The 19,616-nt window shown below is 40.9% G+C and overlaps 1 protein-coding gene and 1 pseudogene across 5 annotated transcripts in view; both read left to right on the top strand.

Moving 5' to 3' along the window:
• Positions 1-19,616, top strand: part of ENPP2 (ectonucleotide pyrophosphatase/phosphodiesterase 2) — a 106,885-nt gene that overhangs the window by 51,830 nt on the left and 35,439 nt on the right. For all 5 annotated transcript variants that reach the window (XM_059395084.1, XM_059395082.1, XM_059395083.1 and 2 more), the window contains exons 9-12: positions 4,847-4,902; positions 10,549-10,614; positions 11,302-11,374; positions 17,986-18,094. In XM_059395084.1, coding sequence (XP_059251067.1) covers positions 4,847-4,902; positions 10,549-10,614; positions 11,302-11,374; positions 17,986-18,094 — 304 coding nt within the window. The remainder of the gene's footprint in view (positions 1-4,846; positions 4,903-10,548; positions 10,615-11,301; positions 11,375-17,985; positions 18,095-19,616) is intronic.
• LOC132013362 (U6 snRNA-associated Sm-like protein LSm3) lies at positions 2,751-3,097 on the top strand (annotated as a pseudogene).

Raw genomic sequence — 19,616 nt, 5'->3', positions numbered from 1 at the left:
TGGCTAAGCTCAGGGACCCTCTTTTGGGTTTTCACATTATTTCTGTCATAAATGTGACCATATATTTTTGAAATTTAGACTTTGGACCCCAAGGGGGTACAATCTCTTTATTCTCAGGCTGTAATCCACAGCCTGATGCATTCAGGGACCCCACTACTGTGTCCTGGATTGAACTTGAACTGGACCATATCTGAGGCATATTTGCCTGTACTTTTTCCTTGTAGTTTATCAGTCATTGTCTTCAGGCCCTAAGCACTTCCTAAGCGGGCTCACAGTCTGCTCTGCTGCAACCCCAGTCCTCATATGGTAGCTTGTTCTGATCTGAATCTCAGTAGGTGATTTCCTACAGCAGATGCTACAGCCCCAGCCAATCTCTCTGGTCTCCCAGAATTCCATTCATCCTGGCTCTGTGCTTTTGAATGCAAAGGAATCATTTCCCTGCGAAGAACTGCTAGAAACACTATAATAGTAGCTCCTGTCTTTGAAAAACTTATTTGCTTATTTTGTTTTTCAAAACTTCTCCCCTTCTCCTAGTCACATTTAATTTAATGTGATCATGTGTTGGATTTCACATTTAAATCCTCTGATTCCAATGAAAAAGCATTTTTTTAAAAAATTCCTAATAACCTATCAAGTAGGTGCAAAAATTTTCCCACTTGTTCCCTCTTCAAAATGTCGTAACTAAGACATAAATGTTGAAAGCTGCCTCTAGATAAAGCAGAGCAATGGAGAATTATTGGCATTAAAGGTGGGGAAACCAAACCAGTATCCTGTCAGGTTATTTTTGTTGTGCTGTTTTACCAGTCTTGGGGGAAATTTATATTCATTCAAATTCAGAGAAATACTGATTCCCTTTTCTCTGAATTAACAAGGAACTTGAAACTTCTCTCTCTCTCTCTTTCTCTAATAGCCCCCGAAGCTCAGTTTCAATTTTTTTTTTTAAAACAACATTTTAGTGACTTTTTTCCTCTGTAATTACTAGAATTAATTTCTGTGTTCAGAAATATAATATATACATATGACCTACAAAGGAGCTTTTAGAGCTACTTATGATCTGATTTAACTTAAGAATGTCATGTTTTAATCTCCCACCATTTGCTAAACCCTGACAGAATGGCTGCATTACCACGAGGATCCCTTTGTTTGAGGTTTTTAAATGTTTTTAAATTTTAAATATTCTTCCATTTGTTCACTTTTTGCACTTTTCTGACCATGCTCCCACTTTTCTTTTGGAAAATATGGCCAATATGATTTGTACCAAAAAGCAGGAAGAATGTTTTTGCTTCCTTTTTTTTGAGAAGAAATAAATTTTTAAAAAATGATTTATTTATTTATTTGAGAGAGACAGAGTGTTGGGGGGCTGGGGAGATGAGCAGAGGGAGAGGGAGAAAGAAACCTCAAGCAGACTCCCTGCTGATCACTGAGCCTGCCATGGATTCAATCCCAGGACTCTGAGATCATGACCTGAGCCAAAATCAAGAGTCAGACGCTCAAACAATTGAGCCATCCAGGTGCTCCAGAAAAAAAAATTAAATTAAATTAAAAAAAATACACACACACACACATATATACACATACACATATAAAATTAGATATGTAAACAATTATATAAATAAATATATATATAAATAAACAATTACCATTTAATTGTCTTCATGGTTTGCTTGCTTCTTACAGTTGACCATTTTTTTTTCTAATTACAAAGATGTTAATTGTCACTGTAAAAATCTGGGGAAGTGCACAAAAGTATAAAGGGCACATGACCCTAACTTTACCCTTGGGAACATTCTAGCATACTCCCTTCTGCCACTCTCTCTCCCCGTGCTCTTTCCTTATACCATTGCAAAGATCCTTCTGGTGCTCTTTTCCTTGTGCATTGCTGAGCTAAAGGTTACCCATAGGGCTTCCTGTTGCCCAGATAACGTCAACATCAGCATAATTCTACAACATAACTTTTGAAAGTGCGAGCTCATGATTTGGCAAAATTGCATTAAAAAATTTCCGTTAGAAAACCCCAGATTAATCTTATATTTCGCAACTGCAGGATAATGCCTAGTACAACTTCTTTGTAAATACGAAGGCACTGGATTTTGTATGCAGTTGTTTGGATAGGAAAACACTAGCGTGAGTCTCTGAAATTAAAGTAAGTTTGGAAATAGATCATTTAATGTAAGAAACTGGTTGGGGCACCTGGGTGACTCAATTCGTTAAGCATCTGACTTTTGATTTAGCTCAGGTCATGATCTCAGGGTCGTGGGATCCAGAAGGCAGGTGAGGGCTTCAAGCTGAGATGGGAGTCTGCCTGAAATTCTCTCTGTCCTTCGGAACCCCTCCTTATCCTCCTCTCTCTCTCTATATATATATATGTGTGTATGTGTGTGTGTGTGTGTGTGTGTGTGTGTGAGAAATGGTCTCTCTGGGATCTGATGTGGTTTTGAGTCACTTGGTGGATGCCCAGAACTTAGTTTTGACTGAATCTTGATGGTAGGGTTGCTGCCAATGAGATAGAATGGACGTGCCCAGTGCCTGGACATGACCTTTCCTTATGAGCCCAGCTTATGCCTCCCCCAGAAGATCTGCCCCAGTCTCAAATGACCAATGCAAACCCTCAAAGCAAAGGGTGCATGGCAAATTTCTTTCTACTTCCCTGACATTGCATTTTCTCAGTTTCTAGAGGCAGTCGGGGTGGGTAGGGGACGGGCTCGTGTTCTCTTGCCAGAGGTGGGATAGAGCGCAAGGTTTGAAACTTGGTAGACCACGTGGACCAGCAGCAAACCACCTACACTCTAGAAGAGTCCCTGGGTATCATCAGGCTCGGTCTAGATGAACAAATTCATATGGAAATGAGAAAGGACAGAGAAATTTGAGGCAGATTACATGCTTATGATCAACATTTAAATATGATACTGGAAACTGTGGAAGAAACTGTGACTACTATAGAAATCGATGAGAAAACACACGGAGATATATAGATCAATAAACTGGAATATTCCCGATGCTCTTTGTTTGGGGAGATGGTGTTGTACTAATTGCCCTCTCTGAAGAGTTAGCTGAAACAAAGAATTTACTGTGTATGGAAAAAGGGAGATTTGCATGATCGCATCTTCAAGTGTAGAAGACATTCAAAAGAGAACCCTGCCCAGATTTTGAGATTAAGAAATAATGACCAAGGATTCTTCCACTCCCAAAATGAGTTGGCTTGCAGATAACTCAAAAATTCATAAACTAAAGGGATCTTTTTTCCCCTAACCCTTTCAAAAATGTGATCACCAAGGGAAAAAAAAAAAAGAATGAATTCTGGTTGAAACGAAATGAATTTTGAATCCTGGTTGGCCTGCGGTACAGCATGTCAGAGTTTGTCTGTAAAGCAGACGGATGCTCTGAACTAAAGTCTGGAAGGGCAGTCAGAGTCATCAGAGATCCTTATCGCTATGACCCATCCCTATGGGATGAGGGCACCACCTCCCCCATGCTGGTGTTCCCAAGGCAGTTCACACCTCCTCCAGTCTGAGAGAGTTCTCCAAGCTCTCCTGCCCATCCCTTTCTTGCCAACTGCAAGAGCTATGATTCTTCCAGGCTGGAGATCTTCAGTCCTTCCTCAGGGGTTTGGGAATCTGCAGAATTCCCCAAGGCCGGATGTCTCAGACCCTTCCAAAGACATAGCCAACCTCATGGAAACACCACACCTCCCAATTTTCCCCTTTCCTCAAACCCCAGAGGTTTCCCCTGGAGTCTGTAAGACCCTCTGGAAGTTTGTATACAAGGAAACCTGAAAAGGGTTGCTGCAATTCCTAGACCATTTCTGCTTGGGTCTTATAACAAAGCAGCCACATTTCCTGCTTGCCTCCTGAGGAGTGGGGGGAAGGTTCTTTGTACACACTTATGTTCAGTGGGACACTGGCCATCCTAAGCTGTTTTTAATGTTCCTAGAATAAGTGGATTATATTTCTTTCCATTGCATCATAATTAAGATTAAAATTGATCCAGCGGTCACCAAATGCTAAGACACTGCTTTAAGGACTTTAAAAGTATTAACTCATTAAAGCTTAGAATAATCCCACGTGCTTGGTAATACTATCTACATTTTAAAGGAAACCAAAGCCCAGAGAGCTTAAGGAACTCACTGGAGGACTGCACCATTGGTAAGTGACAGAGGCAAGGCTTTAAACCCAGTGATCTGGTTGCAGAGCTCCGGTTCTTAACCACTGAATCTTCTGTGCCCTACAACATGTGCTGGAAAGAATATTTTAAAAGCCTCAATGAAATGCTTGGTTCCCCTAACTTATCCCAGGAGCTTATTCCTTAAATTCTATTTATTGAAAGGCTAAATAAAAGATACATGAGAAAATCCAGGATAAAAAATAGCCTTTTTTTTTTCTTTTCGTCATTTTCATTCACCTTGTTTAAAACAAGACGAAACCAAGTTCCAAGATTCTGGCATCTGTGTACCATTGGGGTTCTCCTCTGTTGGCTTTCAATAGTACAGGAAACATATGGTCCACTCCTGGGTCCTTTGATGAGCAGAATTCCGTCATATAAGTGAAATGTTCAAAACAATGATCAGAAAAGACAGGTACAGGGAGACTTTTGAGATGAAATAAGAGTTAAAAATGCCACTAGGATCACAGAAGAGTTTTTGAAAGCTTTTGCAGAGAATGTATTAAATGGCATTTATGAAAATAATAATTCTGATTTCCAGATGTGAAAAGTGAATGATTACAAATAATATGAAATTTATGGTGGGATGTGGGTAAAGTATAAGATATCTGACCTAATATATTTTAAAAATTTCTTCTTTGACAAAAACTCAGAATATTTTATAAGCCTCTTATATTTTCCTCATTAGCTATGGATTACAGCCATCAAGCAAGGGGTGAAAGCTGGGACATTCTTCTGGTCGGTGTAAGTTATCTTTTTTTGTCAATGTTTGTAAAATTGCAGTCATGATTTAGCTGATGAAACAGGAACTCAGTTTGGTTTTACTTCAGTTAAATCTAAAAGAACTCAAGCTGTTAAATATTTTCTGATTAGAATGATCTCCCAAGTATTTTTTTTAGAGGTCTTCTCTCTCTTTTTTCCCCCCATCGTTCTTAACAGAATGTAAAGAATATTTTCTCTTCTTCTTGTCATCCTAAAGATTTTTCTGTCCTTGTTGATTTTGGTAACTTACCACCTGGGGAATGTATGTTTCTCTTAGACTATTTATTGCTGGGGTTTGCATTATCATTTTCTTTCAATATATTATGACTTGCTATATTTATATTGGCTGACAACATTAAAAGTCTAGTGTGGTCTCAGACAGCTGATGTAGAGGACTAGAGATTGGAAATTCCAGATAGGAGACAAATGGATTTCCAATCCATTTTCCACCAAACACTAGGATTTCCCTAATAAGAAAGATGGAACTACTTCTTCTCCCCACAGAGGCAATGGGGTATTAGTAGTTAATGTTCATAAAATAGTCTTATGATGAAACTTACCTAATAGAAGTGGCAACATGTTGATTATTTTTAAGGCTCCTTAGTAAGAAAAGGAATCTGTTTCAACTTTCATGGGGATTTTGTTCCCACTGAGATGTTCTTTCCATTTTTTTTTTTTAACCACCTAAAGCTCTTTCCATATTTGCCTCTTATGCCTTAACAAAAATCTGACTATTCTATAATAGTAGTGTGCTGAAAGCAATCACAGGTTCACATTAATCTAGAATGGGACCGTCTATATTCTCCAAATTCGGGAATAAAAGTAGCTTTTTCAGATTTGAAGGACTAAATTGAAATTGGGTTTGGTGATTTGAAGGTAAGACAGTAACCTTGTAAAAGTCTCCTTTTCCTGCCTATTTTTTTTTTTAAGAGGTTTTTTGAGTTGAGAATTAAGTGTGGGTATGTTAGAAATGACACGTAAATGACATGTTGATCTACCAATTTAACCCTGGACGGTCATAGATGTTTATAGAAATGATTTCTTCTGCCCCACAACATACTTGTTTGGCAGAATGGAAAGAGGCCAATAACATAATTAATACCTAGTCCCCACCCTGCCCCCCCCCCCATTCTGTTGTGGAGCTTCATTGAAAAGGCCCAGTGTTCTGATTTTGAATGGTAATTTCCTCCACCCATTTCGAGCTACTTCTAAGAAGGTAGCTTTTGTGTGCTCTAAATGTGTCTTTAGTTTTACTTTGCTTTCCAGGCTATTGTTCTTTTGTTTCTGTATTCTGGGAGTGACTTGGAGTCAGTTTTCCCTTTCTTTCTTTCTTTTTTTTTTTAATCTTTTTATAACTAAACAAAACAAAACAAAAAAGCAAAAACAAAAACAAAAAAAACAAGCCAGGGTTTTACTTTCAGTTATTTAATGAAATATACATCCGGGGAATCGACACATGGTACATTCTGAAAATTCCTGAATTTAGAACTAGATTTAGACCGCAGACTTAGACTCTGAAAGCCATCTTTTTAACGTGGCTCAGGACTGCAACCTAGAATTATTCTTGCTATTTACATGATAACATTTTATTTTTAAAAATTTTTTAAAGATTTTATTTCTTTATTTGACAGACAGAGATCACAAGTAGGCAGAGAGGCAGGCAGGGGGTAGGGGAAGCAGGCTCCCTGCTGAGAAGAGAGACCGATGCGGGGCTTGATCCCAGGACCCTGAGATCATAACCTGAGCAGAAGGCAGAGGCTTTAACCCACTGAGCCACCCAGGTGTCCCTACATGATAACATTTTATTCTAAAGTCATCCTCAGCTGATGCCCCATTACATTGCGTGTGTGTGTGTGTGTGTGTGTGTGTGTGTGTGTGTGTAAATTCATGTTCAAAGGCAGTAATTCCCTGAATGTACGCGTATTTACATTGGTTCTAATCCCCACCTTGCCAGTTCATAGTCTGCTGACTGTGGACAAGTAGTTAAATCTCTCAGTATATTAATGTCCTCATCTTTAAATGGCAATGAGAACATCTTCATCATAGGGTGTTGTGAAGATGGCATGGGCTAACTTATCGAAAGAGAGTAAGAGGGTACTTAGTACATAGAAAGTAACCGATAAATGGTATTTGTTTTCTAATTCACATCATCTCTTTGGACATTGACTGGGCAATGAGGATATGTGTCCTGAGGTAATTCGTCCCCCCTGAACACTAAATACCTCATCTAGCCCTTCATTTTCCATTCCTCCTTTAAAAAAAAAAAAAAACTTAAAAAAATTTTAATTTATTTATTTGAGAGTGACAGAGAGCATGCACGTGAGAGAGAGAGAACAGGCAAGGGGAGCGGCGGGAAGAGGGAGAAGCAGGTTCTCTACCGAACAGGGAGACTCATGCGGGACTCAGTCCCAGGACCCCAGAATCACGACCTGAGCCTGAGGCAGATGCTTAACTGACTGAGCCATCCAGTCAGTATTATCTTTTCCAACCATGTCTGACATACTTGGTCTCCTGACAACTTCTCTATCAAACCATGATGGTGAAGACAACAGCATGAGCTCCATTTTCCTTTCTGTTTGGGCTCACAGTCTTCCTTTGCCACGTCGGTTTGCGCTGTCTCTGTGTTGGATTTTAAACACTAATGGCGGGGCACCTTGTTGGCTCAGTGGGTTAAGCCTCTGCCTTCAGCTCAGGTCATGATCTCAGGGTCTTGGGATCGGGCTCTCTGCTCATCAGGGAGCCTGCTTCCCCCACTCTCTCTGCCTGCTGCTCTGCCTACTTGTGATCTCTCTCTGTGTCAAATAAATGAATAAAATATTTTTAAAAAAACAGTAGGCTAAAAAAAAAAACATGGCTAGGGCCCATGTCTTTTTGGTTCCTGGGATAATCTCATAGAGATAATCTAGAACTCCTAGGAAAGTTCAAGACCACTCTGTCCACCTCCTCATTGGAGAGATTAGGACACTGGGGCTGAGAGAAGTAAAGTGTTGTGCCCAGGATCATACTTAGGAAGGATACCCAGTCCTCTACAGTGCCCCTCTCCGGGTCTTACCAGGCGCACACACACTCAGCCCCTGCCCAGAAGTGACAATCCCGTCCTTGTCTTCCTAAACAGAGGACTGTGACTCTTCTGTAAGGGTCTTTTTAGTAGGAGTATTTTGTATCTTTATTCACATTCACACAAAAGCCTTGAACATCACATATGTTGAACAAGTATGTCACGAATGAGTGTGTCGTCTCTGTGGACTGGTGAAGCCAGTATTACATGAAGACAAAAGCTAACGTTCTCTAAACTCAATGTCCTGGGCACTATCCGAAGTGATTTACATGTGTTCTCTCTGTGAATCCTTACAACAAACTTATGAGATAGGAATTATTATTATCCTCATTTTATAGAGGCCCTGAAAGGTTAAGTAACTTGGCGAAGTGTCATCACGATAATACTTTGGAGTCAGGATTCAACCCCAAACCTTCTGGCCTTGGGATGGACACTTTTATTCCTTGCTCACCACTGACCAAACCCCGTATCTAGCAGAGGTGTGAGCAGGTGTGTGTTGTGAGCGCCACACAAATTCCATTAGCTTGTGTTTTTCCACTGGCATCAAGCAAGTCCGTCAGAGTCCACGTTTGTGACTTAACACCGATTACACAATATGAAGCAGCTTGTAGATAGGTAGGGAAGTGAGGTAAAATGGAAGCACAACAGCATTTGCTTTTTTCTAAGTTAGGAAAGAATTCTAAATATGTAATTATTTTGTCCAGATACAGGGGATTTCTGAGGCTGCTGAATTAAATACCTGAAGTGATTAACGTGGCTTTGCTGTGCCTAGTCCTAATTCCATTATAGGATATAATAAACAGGGGCCTGTTTATTCAAGGGCATTGGATTTTGTTTAAATTAGGACTCTTTTTCTGGGCTGGTGGGATAGTCCTCGTCTGAGAGGGGGCCAGAGGAATGACAAATGTCCCATCTAGGAGTTGGCGAGTGTGGCTGGTAGAGGGTGGACATAGGGGAAGAGCTCCAGGGTTAGCGCTCCTGCCGGCTGGAGGTTTCTGCCTTGGAGAAAGATGCGTCTTTCTCGTGGCTTGGCCTTGTTCACATCCACCAAGAGCAGAAGTGTAGATCGCTCACCAGCATCCCACAGAAGTTTTCAGTAGAGTTTATTTTTTAGAGTAGTTTCGGGTTCGTAGCAAATTGAGCAGATGGTACAGAGAATCCTCATAGACCGCCGGTCCCCACAACACATGCTCGCCATTATAGTGTCCCCTACCAGAGTCGTGTGCATGTGTGTGTGTGTTACAACCCATGAACCCACACTGACACATCATTACCCCCTGGGGAACGTAATTTATGCTAGGGTTCATTCTTGGCCGCAGCCATTTTTAGTAACCACGGTTAAACTTGGGCTTTAGTTTGAGTTTGCCATAAACAAGTTCTAACTCCCGGTCTCAGATGGGGGAGCAGAAAAGCCCGTGGTGCTCCTTGTTAGGAAACAGCAAACCAGTCTCCCCCATAAATAAAAACATTGCTCTGCGCATGAACGTCTTAACGAAACCCAGCCCCAGCTCCGGTGCTGTCATGTTAGCAGAGAGCCCTTAAAGCTGGTGCCAGATCTCGGGTAATTATATTTCAACAGAGGAATGAGACTTAAACACAAAAGTCATTGTGGATGAAGATTATACCCTTTTTGTCAGTCTCATAATTATATGGGCCTGTTCTTGATAGATTTTTATAGAGCTAGAAGAGAATCTCAAGACTACCTTTCCTAACCCCTTATTTTATAGAGGAAGAGTGGAGTTTCAGATTAACATTTCGAAAGTCATATAGGTCTTTAGAGTTAGAATGATAACTCATGATCATTAATAAAAATTAAAAATTTTTTGGAACATACTATGTGGTAGGCACTGCATGTGCCCTTTTGCCTGGGTTGTCTCATTTTTTAAAAGACTTTATTTACTTATTTGAGAGAGAGGGTGTGTATGTGTGCATGAGGTGTGGAGGAGCAGAGGAAGAGGGAGAAGCAGGCTCCCTGCTGAGCAGAAAGCCCCATGCGGGCTCCATCCCAGGACCCTGAGATCATGACCTGAGCTGAAGACGGGCACTTAACTGACTGAGCCATCCAGGTGCCTCTGTCTTGTCTTATTATATCTTCACAGTCATCTTTCTTTTATCAATAAGTAAACTAAGGCCCGGAGAGGTCAAAGTGGCATAGAGGTCAAGTGTGGTCACAGCCCCAGCAAGATGCTGACTGGGGATAAATGTTCTGGTCCCTCTGCGGCCACAGCTGATGGCTTTATTCACTCAATGGTGAGGTTTCTGAGCCTGGGGTCCTTTCCACTTATAGCAGAGTCTCTGATCAATGGGGCAGGTTCCACATTTGACTGTGAACCAGAGTTTCTGGTCTCTCTAATGCGACAGAGGTTGAGCCATACAGTATGTTGCAGATGGATTGGAAGTTTAAACACGAATTCGAAAAAGGCCTTTTGCAACAAGGAAGTGCAAACAGGTGGTGGTAGATAGAGAGCCCTTGGCCTGGCTACCAGAGCAAGGACTAAGCAGGCTGGAGGGTGTAGAACTGTGACCTCACCTCATGTTTGCTTGTTATGATCTCCCCCACCCCACACCAGGGTCATCCCTCATGAGCGGAGAATATTAACCATTCTGCAGTGGCTCACCCTGCCAGACGACGAAAGGTATTTATTGCTGTCCCCCTGACTTGCCCTCTTTCTTCTTTCTAGCACATTTCCCTCCTTGGTCAGAACAGGATCAGGACTAGATGGGCACGGTCGAGGTGTGGGATTCCTAAGTTTTGTGGTTCTCAGCCTTGAGCCTTAGTTCCCTAAGAAAGATATGGTGACATAGACCATAGGGGACCCCTTAATTATAGGGGCTAGTACAACTGTTCATCCCGGACACTACAGCAGAGCTCTGGGGGGTTCCTGGCTTTGATAAATGAGCCAGCAGCAGCCTCCCAAGGACTGGGGAAGCAGTAAGACTGAGTTCTCCCTCTAATGGAGATGTTCGTTCAGGCCGCTGGCCCTGTGGTCCATGTGACTTTCCACTGGGCTCTATTATCTTGAGGATCAAAGACCTGAGTATGCGTTCAGATAATCCTTGGTGACATTTGCTCCCTGAAGGTGGTACCAGGCAGTTAGCACAGTGGGGGTAGTGGAGGGGGTGGTAGATGTGGAAAGAGTAGAATCCCCTCCTGTCCCCACCCCCCAAGAAACAAAAGAGATCTTTTCCGTGTTAAGATTAATAGTGGTTGGGAGATTACTTAACTAGATTTGAGAGGAGTTTTTCTCAGTGTGGAGGGATACTTGATATTCTTTGCTATCTGTGGTTTGGGGGAGATTCTGAACCTTCCAATTTCCCCGCAGGCCTTCGGTCTATGCCTTCTATTCCGAACAACCTGATTTCTCCGGACACAAATATGGCCCTTTTGGCCCTGAGGTTAGTAGCTTATCATCTTCCTGAGGAGAACCTGGGCCCCCGGGCTATTGACTGGATTTCTGGATTTGTATAAAGTCTCTTGGGTATTTGCATCTGCAGGTTTATATATAGTCAAAGAACTACAAGATTGAAAACATTAAAAAGAAAAATCTTAAACACACCTACTTCTCAAACTACAAGATTAAAAAACATTTAAAAAAATCTTAAACACACCTACTTCTTAAGCAGGAATTTCTGTTCCGATTGATTTGCTATTCAAACCTAGCCCAAAGTTGGTGTTCATACGAGGGGTATGTGCCATCCCTGAAGGCATCAGAAGGCAGGGGATCAGGAAAGGTTGGCATTTGCCATCCCTGGCTTAGGAATGGAAAGGCATCTGAGGTTGAAACCTGCAGTACAAAACACTCCAGCTGAATTTCAGTTCCCTTGAAAGGATTATGCATTTCAGAGAAGGTAGGTCAGCTAAGTAGCCCTAATAGCCTTAGCAGGTACAATCAACCTGGCATCTGTTCTAGCACTGGACACTTTTTTGTTTGATAAATTTTGACACAGGGACATAGACACCTGTGAAGCCATCACCACAATCAAAACTGTGAACATATCCATTACTCCCCCAAATGAAAGTGATCATTAATTAAGGGAAATGCGCTACTGACGAATCTATTTAGCAGAGCAATGTAATGCCCTTTTCTCAAACAGTCAGGAATCTCAGTTGAAAGCCATCTGTTTGTTAGACGCTAACCAGTCGAATTTCAAATTCAGAGTTGGGAAGAAGAGGAGGGCTGTAATGTATGATGTCCCTCCGTCATCTGGAGATGGAAATCTTCCTGGTGTTGCAGTATAGATCATTTTAAGACAGGATGGGATTTGCACATCTAAAATGGTTTCCATCTCTCATTCTAACTAGAGTGGTGAGGTCTACATCAATGCTTGAGCTTGATTGGGGAGGAGAAATCATTTCAAAAACTCTGCTGATGGAAACTGCCTCCCATTCTCTAATAGCCTAGAATAGCACCATTGATGATAATTAAGTTCATTGTGTTCAGCATAAGATTGAGTAAGAAACATAGAGAAGTATGTCTTGGTTTAAATATTTTTGAGCAAAATGCAGCATATGTAGCTAAAGGCAATAAATACTGTATACACCAGAAATACCCAAGTATTTTTGAATGTTTGAGCATCAATGCTGTGGTGATTTTTTTCAAACACTGCAAAGTAATGGCTATGTGAAAGCATTCTTGGTTTGCCTTAAATCATTGCAGCTCTATAAGTCTGATGCTCTTTTTCCTCTCCCTTTGATGTTTAACGAGTGTCACATGATTATGAAACACAAATGATAAAATGAGATAAACATCTGTATGAAACGCAAATCTTACTCTTGCCAGTGCAAGCATGGCTGTTTTATCTTTAGGATAACTTTCTTTGAGATTAATCTAAAGTGAACCAAAGGAACCACATTTTATTAAAATGTTAAAAAAAAATCCTAAGCAGTTCCATGTGCCTTATTTAAAAGTTGAACTTTGCTTGGATAATAATGTCCCTTAGAAGATGCTATGGCTTAGGCAAGCCAGAGGTTGGTATAACCACTCTCTTAAAAGCAGGAGGTTGGTACCTAAAGAGATATGGGGTGACTCAGGTCACCTGGCCTTTAAGTGGACTTAGAGGCAGAATCTTAGAGCTCCTGGGTTCTTCCCATGGAACCCTTTAAACCTCCAGGAGATGAGCAGAGCGGTCAGGTAAACAGCCATGTTTGATTCAGACAGAACATATTCTTTAGGTCAAAAGTTGGCTTTTTACGTTATGAACAGGTGGAACTCTCACAGTCCTCAGTTCTTTGAAAGTTATACAGCTCAGCAATAAGCATTCGTAACCCGCAAACATCCCTGGATTTCTCATACATGTAGTTCCATTGTAATTAACATACTTGAAATTGTATGTGCGTGTGTGTGTTTTAATCAAGAAATAAAGCGAAAAGCTTATTTTTTTTAAGTGCTGAGCAGTCATAATAGAACACAGTAGAGGCTGCTTGAATTTGTTGTTAATGATGGCACTGTGCTCAGGCTACTCAGAAATATACAAAGATTTTTTTTCCCCCTCTAGAAGTTTCAAATTAAGACTTGGAAATATTCATGCTATGTTCTTTCTAATATTAATACCTCTTGTAAGCTGGAATATTCTCATATATCCACTGGGTAAAACACTCTTAATTAGATATTTTGGAATGTATCTTCAGTTCTGGCTAACCTGGAAACCTGGCCACTTTCTTCTGGTAAGGCAAGGAATATTTTCAGATTTCAACTCTTTTTCGTTTGGTTCTAGGAATCTTATTTTTAATGAGTGAAAAGCAAAACTGTTTACACTTTAAAAACATGAAACCAAAACAAGCCAGCAAAACTTCTCTTCTGTAGTCGACTAATTGGTTTCTGTCAATTATATACATGTGGTATATGAATAAAGACTTTATGAGCCAAAATATTATTTATAAAATCAGTGACATGTCATCATTTACATCTAAGGAGAAAATACCTTATACCTGAAGTTGAACTGAAGAAATTCAGTCTGGCAGAATATTACATGCTATGATGCAGTTAAAAATCTGTGCTTTATTTGCTTACTATCTAAGTATACTTTTTTCAGGACGATTCTCAAAGGCTATTAAATGAGATGACCAAACGGTGGGCTAATAGTCACAAGAAATGGTGTATTTATTGCTCCTGGTTTCGTAGTGTAATGGTGAATGTTCAGAAACATGCTTGCTTTTGATTATTGGCTCAATCTTTTTCTCCTTGACCTTCTCCGCTTTCTCTATGACTCCTTGTTCGGCTGCTGTTCCAGGCCTAGAGGCAGAGCTTTGGCTGGCTAGTTTCTACCTTCAGATGGCAAAGTATCCTTCTGAAAAGCAGGGAAATTTGCCCCTCTACCTTCCATTCTCCTAATAACCTCAGGCTAAATCTTCTAAGTCAGACTAAAGTATGGCTGGTCAGTGAAGACAGCTTTCGTCTACCTCTAACATTTGAAGAAGAAACTACCTGAGATGTAATCCTTGGATGAAAACTCATTTTGACTAAATTCTGTTTCTCCCACTGCTCCTCTAACCCGCTGCAACCACACGGGCCCGCTTGCGGAGTCTTCGGAATGTTGAGGTCTCTTGTCTTGCGAATGGCCGAGTGTCTGATGGGCGGACGAGTGCTAGCTGAAATGGGTTCGGTGACCATGAACTGGGAAACCCTCTTTTTCTTTTGCTTCTCTTCTCATGGAGAACTGCCTGAATACTAGATGCATTTAAAAAAAAAAAAAACACAAAAAACAAAAAACAAACGGAGTCTGTGGGGCTGGGTCTTTCCATCGCTCTGCGGGAGAGAGAGGATGAGATAGAAAAGCCTTTGCAGTCGCTTGCTCTAGAATCAGTGACCTGGCATGGCGGATGGCCTCCTCCTTGGATACACTAACATTGTTCCTCCTGCCCCTTCCTGCAACTGAATGGTTCTTGGAGCAGTCCCAGCAAGAGAGAGGCTCAATTAGGGAGACCCTAGGGCTTGCTGCTTTAATTCACCTTTGCACCATCAACAAATCAGGGGCTTGTTTTTCTCCAGCATTTGGAAATCCCAAAAAGTTATCTTCCTTATTCAGCTTCTGTGTCACCTTCACTGCTCTCTAGATTTTCAAAATAGGACGCCAAGTACTGTCCTCACTTCCCGCAACAAGGGGATTTCTGATAGGAAGAGTATCAGCCCGTTGATTCGTTCTTCATATTAAGACCAAGATGAAGAGATCTTGATGACTTTTTATATGTTACCTAATTTTATAAGATAATTTGTTAAAAGACAGTCTTATTTATGGTTATCTTGGGGTTAAAGTTCCCCTGTGCTGAAAACCTAAATTATTAGTGAGAAGTTCTCTCTCCTGCTGAAAGTCTCGATTTGTGTAAGTACACATTCATGACCAAGGAGGATTGCTTATTATTTATGTGTCACTCCACCCTTGGTTTAAAAATATTTTTTCCTAATCCTCACCAGTGCAGGTGACCCTTGTTTTGATATATATCGGTGGTGTGAACAGATATCCATCGGATTCTGAACGGGAGTCACCTATATGTATCCCGCTGTCACCTTGAAATGACCAAATGGCTAGTGTTCTATTTGGTTTTCTTCTAGTACTTTAAAAATGGAGAGTTTGGATAATGAAGGACCAGTCTCTCTCCAAGGCAGGAGTTATGGAATGCTGAACAGTATGTCACCCACATAGGTAGATTCTCTTAGACTGTCTTGCTCTCGTGAAGAGACTGACGGCTGTGTCAAGGTAGATTGAGGAGGCTTCTCTCTATAGAGTTCCTGGAATCACTCCTCATACCCACTTTTTCTCACTTAAGGAGCCTTAGTTTTTCTAATTAAGGCTCTGCTGACCCCAGATGGCAAAGTGTGAGCTTTATTATCTGACCCAGAGGGACAGACGACTTCTGAGTCCAGACATCTCTATCCGCCAGTACAGGAGAGTAGTTATGGCTCACCTCTTACTCCGGCTAAGAGACCTAAGAGGAAGGTTATCCCTAAGAGGAGACAGGAAAGACCAGTTGCTCCTCCAAAGAAAAGAAGAAGAAAATTACATAGGATGGATCATTATGCTGCGGAAACTCGTCAGGACAAAGTAAGTTTATCTATTGTTCCAAAGCTTTGTGGCGGGCAGGTCTGAGTCAAAGGTTTCCTTCAGCGCCTTGGTTTGAAAATCAGCTGAATAAGTTTCAGAAAAACTCAGGTTGTGTCATCCTTGGCTTGGAGTCCAGAAGAATCTGATACTTCAGAGGTTAACATTAATGTGATGACCTCCTGAGCTTTCAGCAAGATAGGAAAAAAGAACCTTCTAGAATTAGTTGCCCTAAAACTGGTATTAACATTTAGGCTTGAATGACTGTTAGGAAGGCTATTGGATTTGCTTGCACTTATTCATGGAATCTGTTACGATGCTTTGTAGCCTTGGTTCTTGAGAACAATCCAGAAAAGCAGTGAGGGGAGTCTTCAAAGACAATGTAAATTAGAACTCAACAGAAAATTGGCTTAGATTAATGGCCTGTACCTTTCAGAAAAGGTCCTAGTTTGTAGATAAGAGAACGGCTGAGACAGAAGGAAAGAGAAAACAATGGAAAGTTGGCATTGTGTGTATTTTCTCATAGATACATGAGTGATATTTGCTCTTTTCAGTACATTCAGAACAGGCTATAGGTTGTCACTTCTCTTGAAACCTTCCGATATCTCCAAGGCACTGTCTTGCTTATGACTATCTGAGCTAATCACTGGAAGGAGGTCCTGGATTTCAGCTGAGTCATCGCCAAGGACTGATATATATGGCACATTTTTTTTGTCGAGGTGAAGGTCTTAGAGGAGAGCTTGCTTTTCTCAGAAGCAAATACCAGTTAGTCCCACACATATTAATGCTTCAGATGCTCCTTGCACGTATCATCCTGAGACTTGAACTTGTGGCTTACTCTTTGGGACAGAGTTTGAAACACTGACCCCTGTCATGAAGAAAAACAAGTTTACACCTAATTTTTACTGAGGACATGATATGAAGAAAGGTCTTGGGTCATCTGAGAAGATGCTAATGGAAGATAATATTGTATGTCTGAAATTTAAGAAAATGATACGTAGTCCCCGCTGTTCTGACCAGTCTTCCTGTGTGTATGTGTTTGGCTGAAGCTAAGTTGTAACATTCATCCAGAGTACTGTCAAGTGTTTGTCTGATGAGGTGTTTCCTGGAAACCTTTCCATTGCACAGAGATGCCATGAGAGGGGAAGCCTTTATTGTGCGGGAGCATTCATTCTCTTAGATGCTTCCACTGGAAGCAAGAATATGAGAGACCGATTATGTTTCTTCGGCTTTGGAAATGTTCCTCAGGGAACTGAGTTCTTGTGTTTCCTCAGGCTGAATAAGAAATCTAGAACAAGCTCAGTGGTTCCCTTCTTGTGAAGTTAGGACTTTTATAGAATCTTCTTTTTTTTTTTTAACTCAAAATCAGCTTGAAAGGGACTAAATTGAGAAATAGCAGCTTATTTCTTGGAAGAGGTTCTTCTATCAAGAATCAATTGCTCTCAGACATTGGCAGTTCAATTCTTTGAAATATTAGATGGATTCTGTTGTAGTAATAAGGTTCTGTTTTAGCATCCAGTGGAAGGGTACCATTTTACCTCAGAACTGCTTTTGATTCACTTAGCCTCCATCTTCTGCCGTGGTTCAAAATCTGATGTGATTTAACCTAATGAACAAGAGGCTTTAACTATCCATCTGACTTTCTTCTCACTCTCAAAATTCTTGGATTTAAATAACATTTTTACATTTTAGAAAGGTCATTTTATCTCTGATAAAGAAAAGAATTATCCTTCATATTTCTGATATTTTTGTATCACAGAATTTTGAAAGGGATTGGATGAGGAGAGGTTTTATGTTCCTGAAATAATACAAATAAAAGTGCTCAGAACAGGCTTCCATTAAGAGTGGCAGGCAAAGCTCTGCCTCTGGGCCCAAAGTTTTCTTTCCAGAATGTTCTAGGGATAGAAGAACTATGAGAAACTGGAAGGATAAAAAAATACCTGCAGGGACTAATTTGCTCCTTTTTCCAGATGACAAATCCTCTGAGGGAAATTGACAAAACAGTGGGGCAATTAATGGATGGACTGAAACAGCTGAAGCTGCATCGCTGTGTCAATGTCATCTTTGTTGGAGACCATGGTAAAGCTTTGTTTTCTCTTTGCTGATAGGGCACCCACATAGATCATGTTTCTGATGGTGTTTGGGGGAGGAACTCTTGCCCTCAGAATCCCAGATTGCTTTCTTCACCACCTTCCCCCTTTCTTCAGGGTAGGGAAAGAAATCAGGCCATGACTCAAGGTATGAGATGATCCAACCATTTTGATCAAAACCAGGGACTTCCTGTGTCTTCCTTTTCTTTGCAGGAAAGGAAGTCTTTCTACAAAATTCTGTCTCTTACTAAAGTGTGTGTCTTACTAAAGATTTGCTTGTGGTGTTAATCACTTCCTCCATGAATGTGACATATCGAGTCCTACTACCGCATCTCTGTTAGTCACCTCCCCCAAAGGATCCTATCCGTTTATGTGGCAAAAAAAAAAAAAAAAAAAAATCTAAATATAAGGAAGAAGAGACAAGGGTCCTTAGCAAAAAAGAGGTGTTTAAATCAAATGATAACCCTGTATTCACTGAGGGAATTTGAAACCCAAACCAGAGGGCCCTACTTCAGTTACAGAAACTGTTAAAGAGAGGAAGAAGCAGATTTTTTCTAAAGCACTGTATAAAGGAGAAAAATTCATGACCACTTTTTTGAACATCCTAAACATTAGATATTAGAGAGCTGGAAGGGAGTCCTCAGAGAGCATTTGTATCTCCTAGCTGTGCATCTTGAGTTCTAGAGAGTACCTCCTGCATTCTAGAATTCTCAGTTTGAAAGAGTGACCCTGGAATGTGGTCTCATGTTTCCTTCTAGGAGAGCATTTGGGGGATAAAATTGGCAGACTCTTTGATATTAAGAAAGGCAGACAAGTCTCCCTAGTCAAAGGTCTGTTTTGGGTATGTAATTTTCTTCCCAGAATATTCTAGAACATTTAGGAGAAATTTTTAAAAAGTTGTGGGACTGACTTGATCTTTGGCAGGGGCTAAATGCAACCCTCTGTGAAATCATGCTCCATGAATTTGACTTGGTGTAGAGCTACAGATAAGACAGAGAATCTGGAACATGGAACACAGCTGATTCAATTTAAGTTGCCCAGACATGTCAAGAGCCTTTGCTCACAGGCTGAAGCTTGATATCTAAGATGTGGATGGGTCCCAATCATATACTAGAGCATTTAAAGGTCTTAGATTAAAACCTTGTCTTACCAGGAGCAGGCTTCTGAGTTGAGTAGATCGCGTTGGCTTTGGAAAGCCATAGCATCCCTTTCTTGAAAGGTAGTGTGGTTTAGTGTTTTGGACCTGGGATTTGGAGTAAGAGTGGATTTCAATGGAGTTCAAATTGTACTGTGCCACTCAAGAGCCGTGAGATGTGGCCTTCTCCTATGCAGAAAGAGAACACTTAACACTTTCTACACAGAGTTGGAAGGATGAGAGGGGATGATGCTTGAGAAGCCCTTCACATATGGTCTTTGAGAGCAAGAGGGATGGTTCACCCTGGGGCAGCAGAAGTGACTTCCTAGACATATAACCAGTGGAAGATCTTTCCAGTCTTCCACTAATATGGATT

Source organism: Mustela nigripes, chromosome 3 (assembly GCF_022355385.1).
Source record: "Mustela nigripes isolate SB6536 chromosome 3, MUSNIG.SB6536, whole genome shotgun sequence".
Classification (NCBI taxonomy): domain Eukaryota; kingdom Metazoa; phylum Chordata; class Mammalia; order Carnivora; family Mustelidae; genus Mustela; species Mustela nigripes.
The sequence above is the reverse complement of the archived record's forward strand: the minus strand, read 5'-3'. Positions and strand labels throughout refer to the sequence as shown.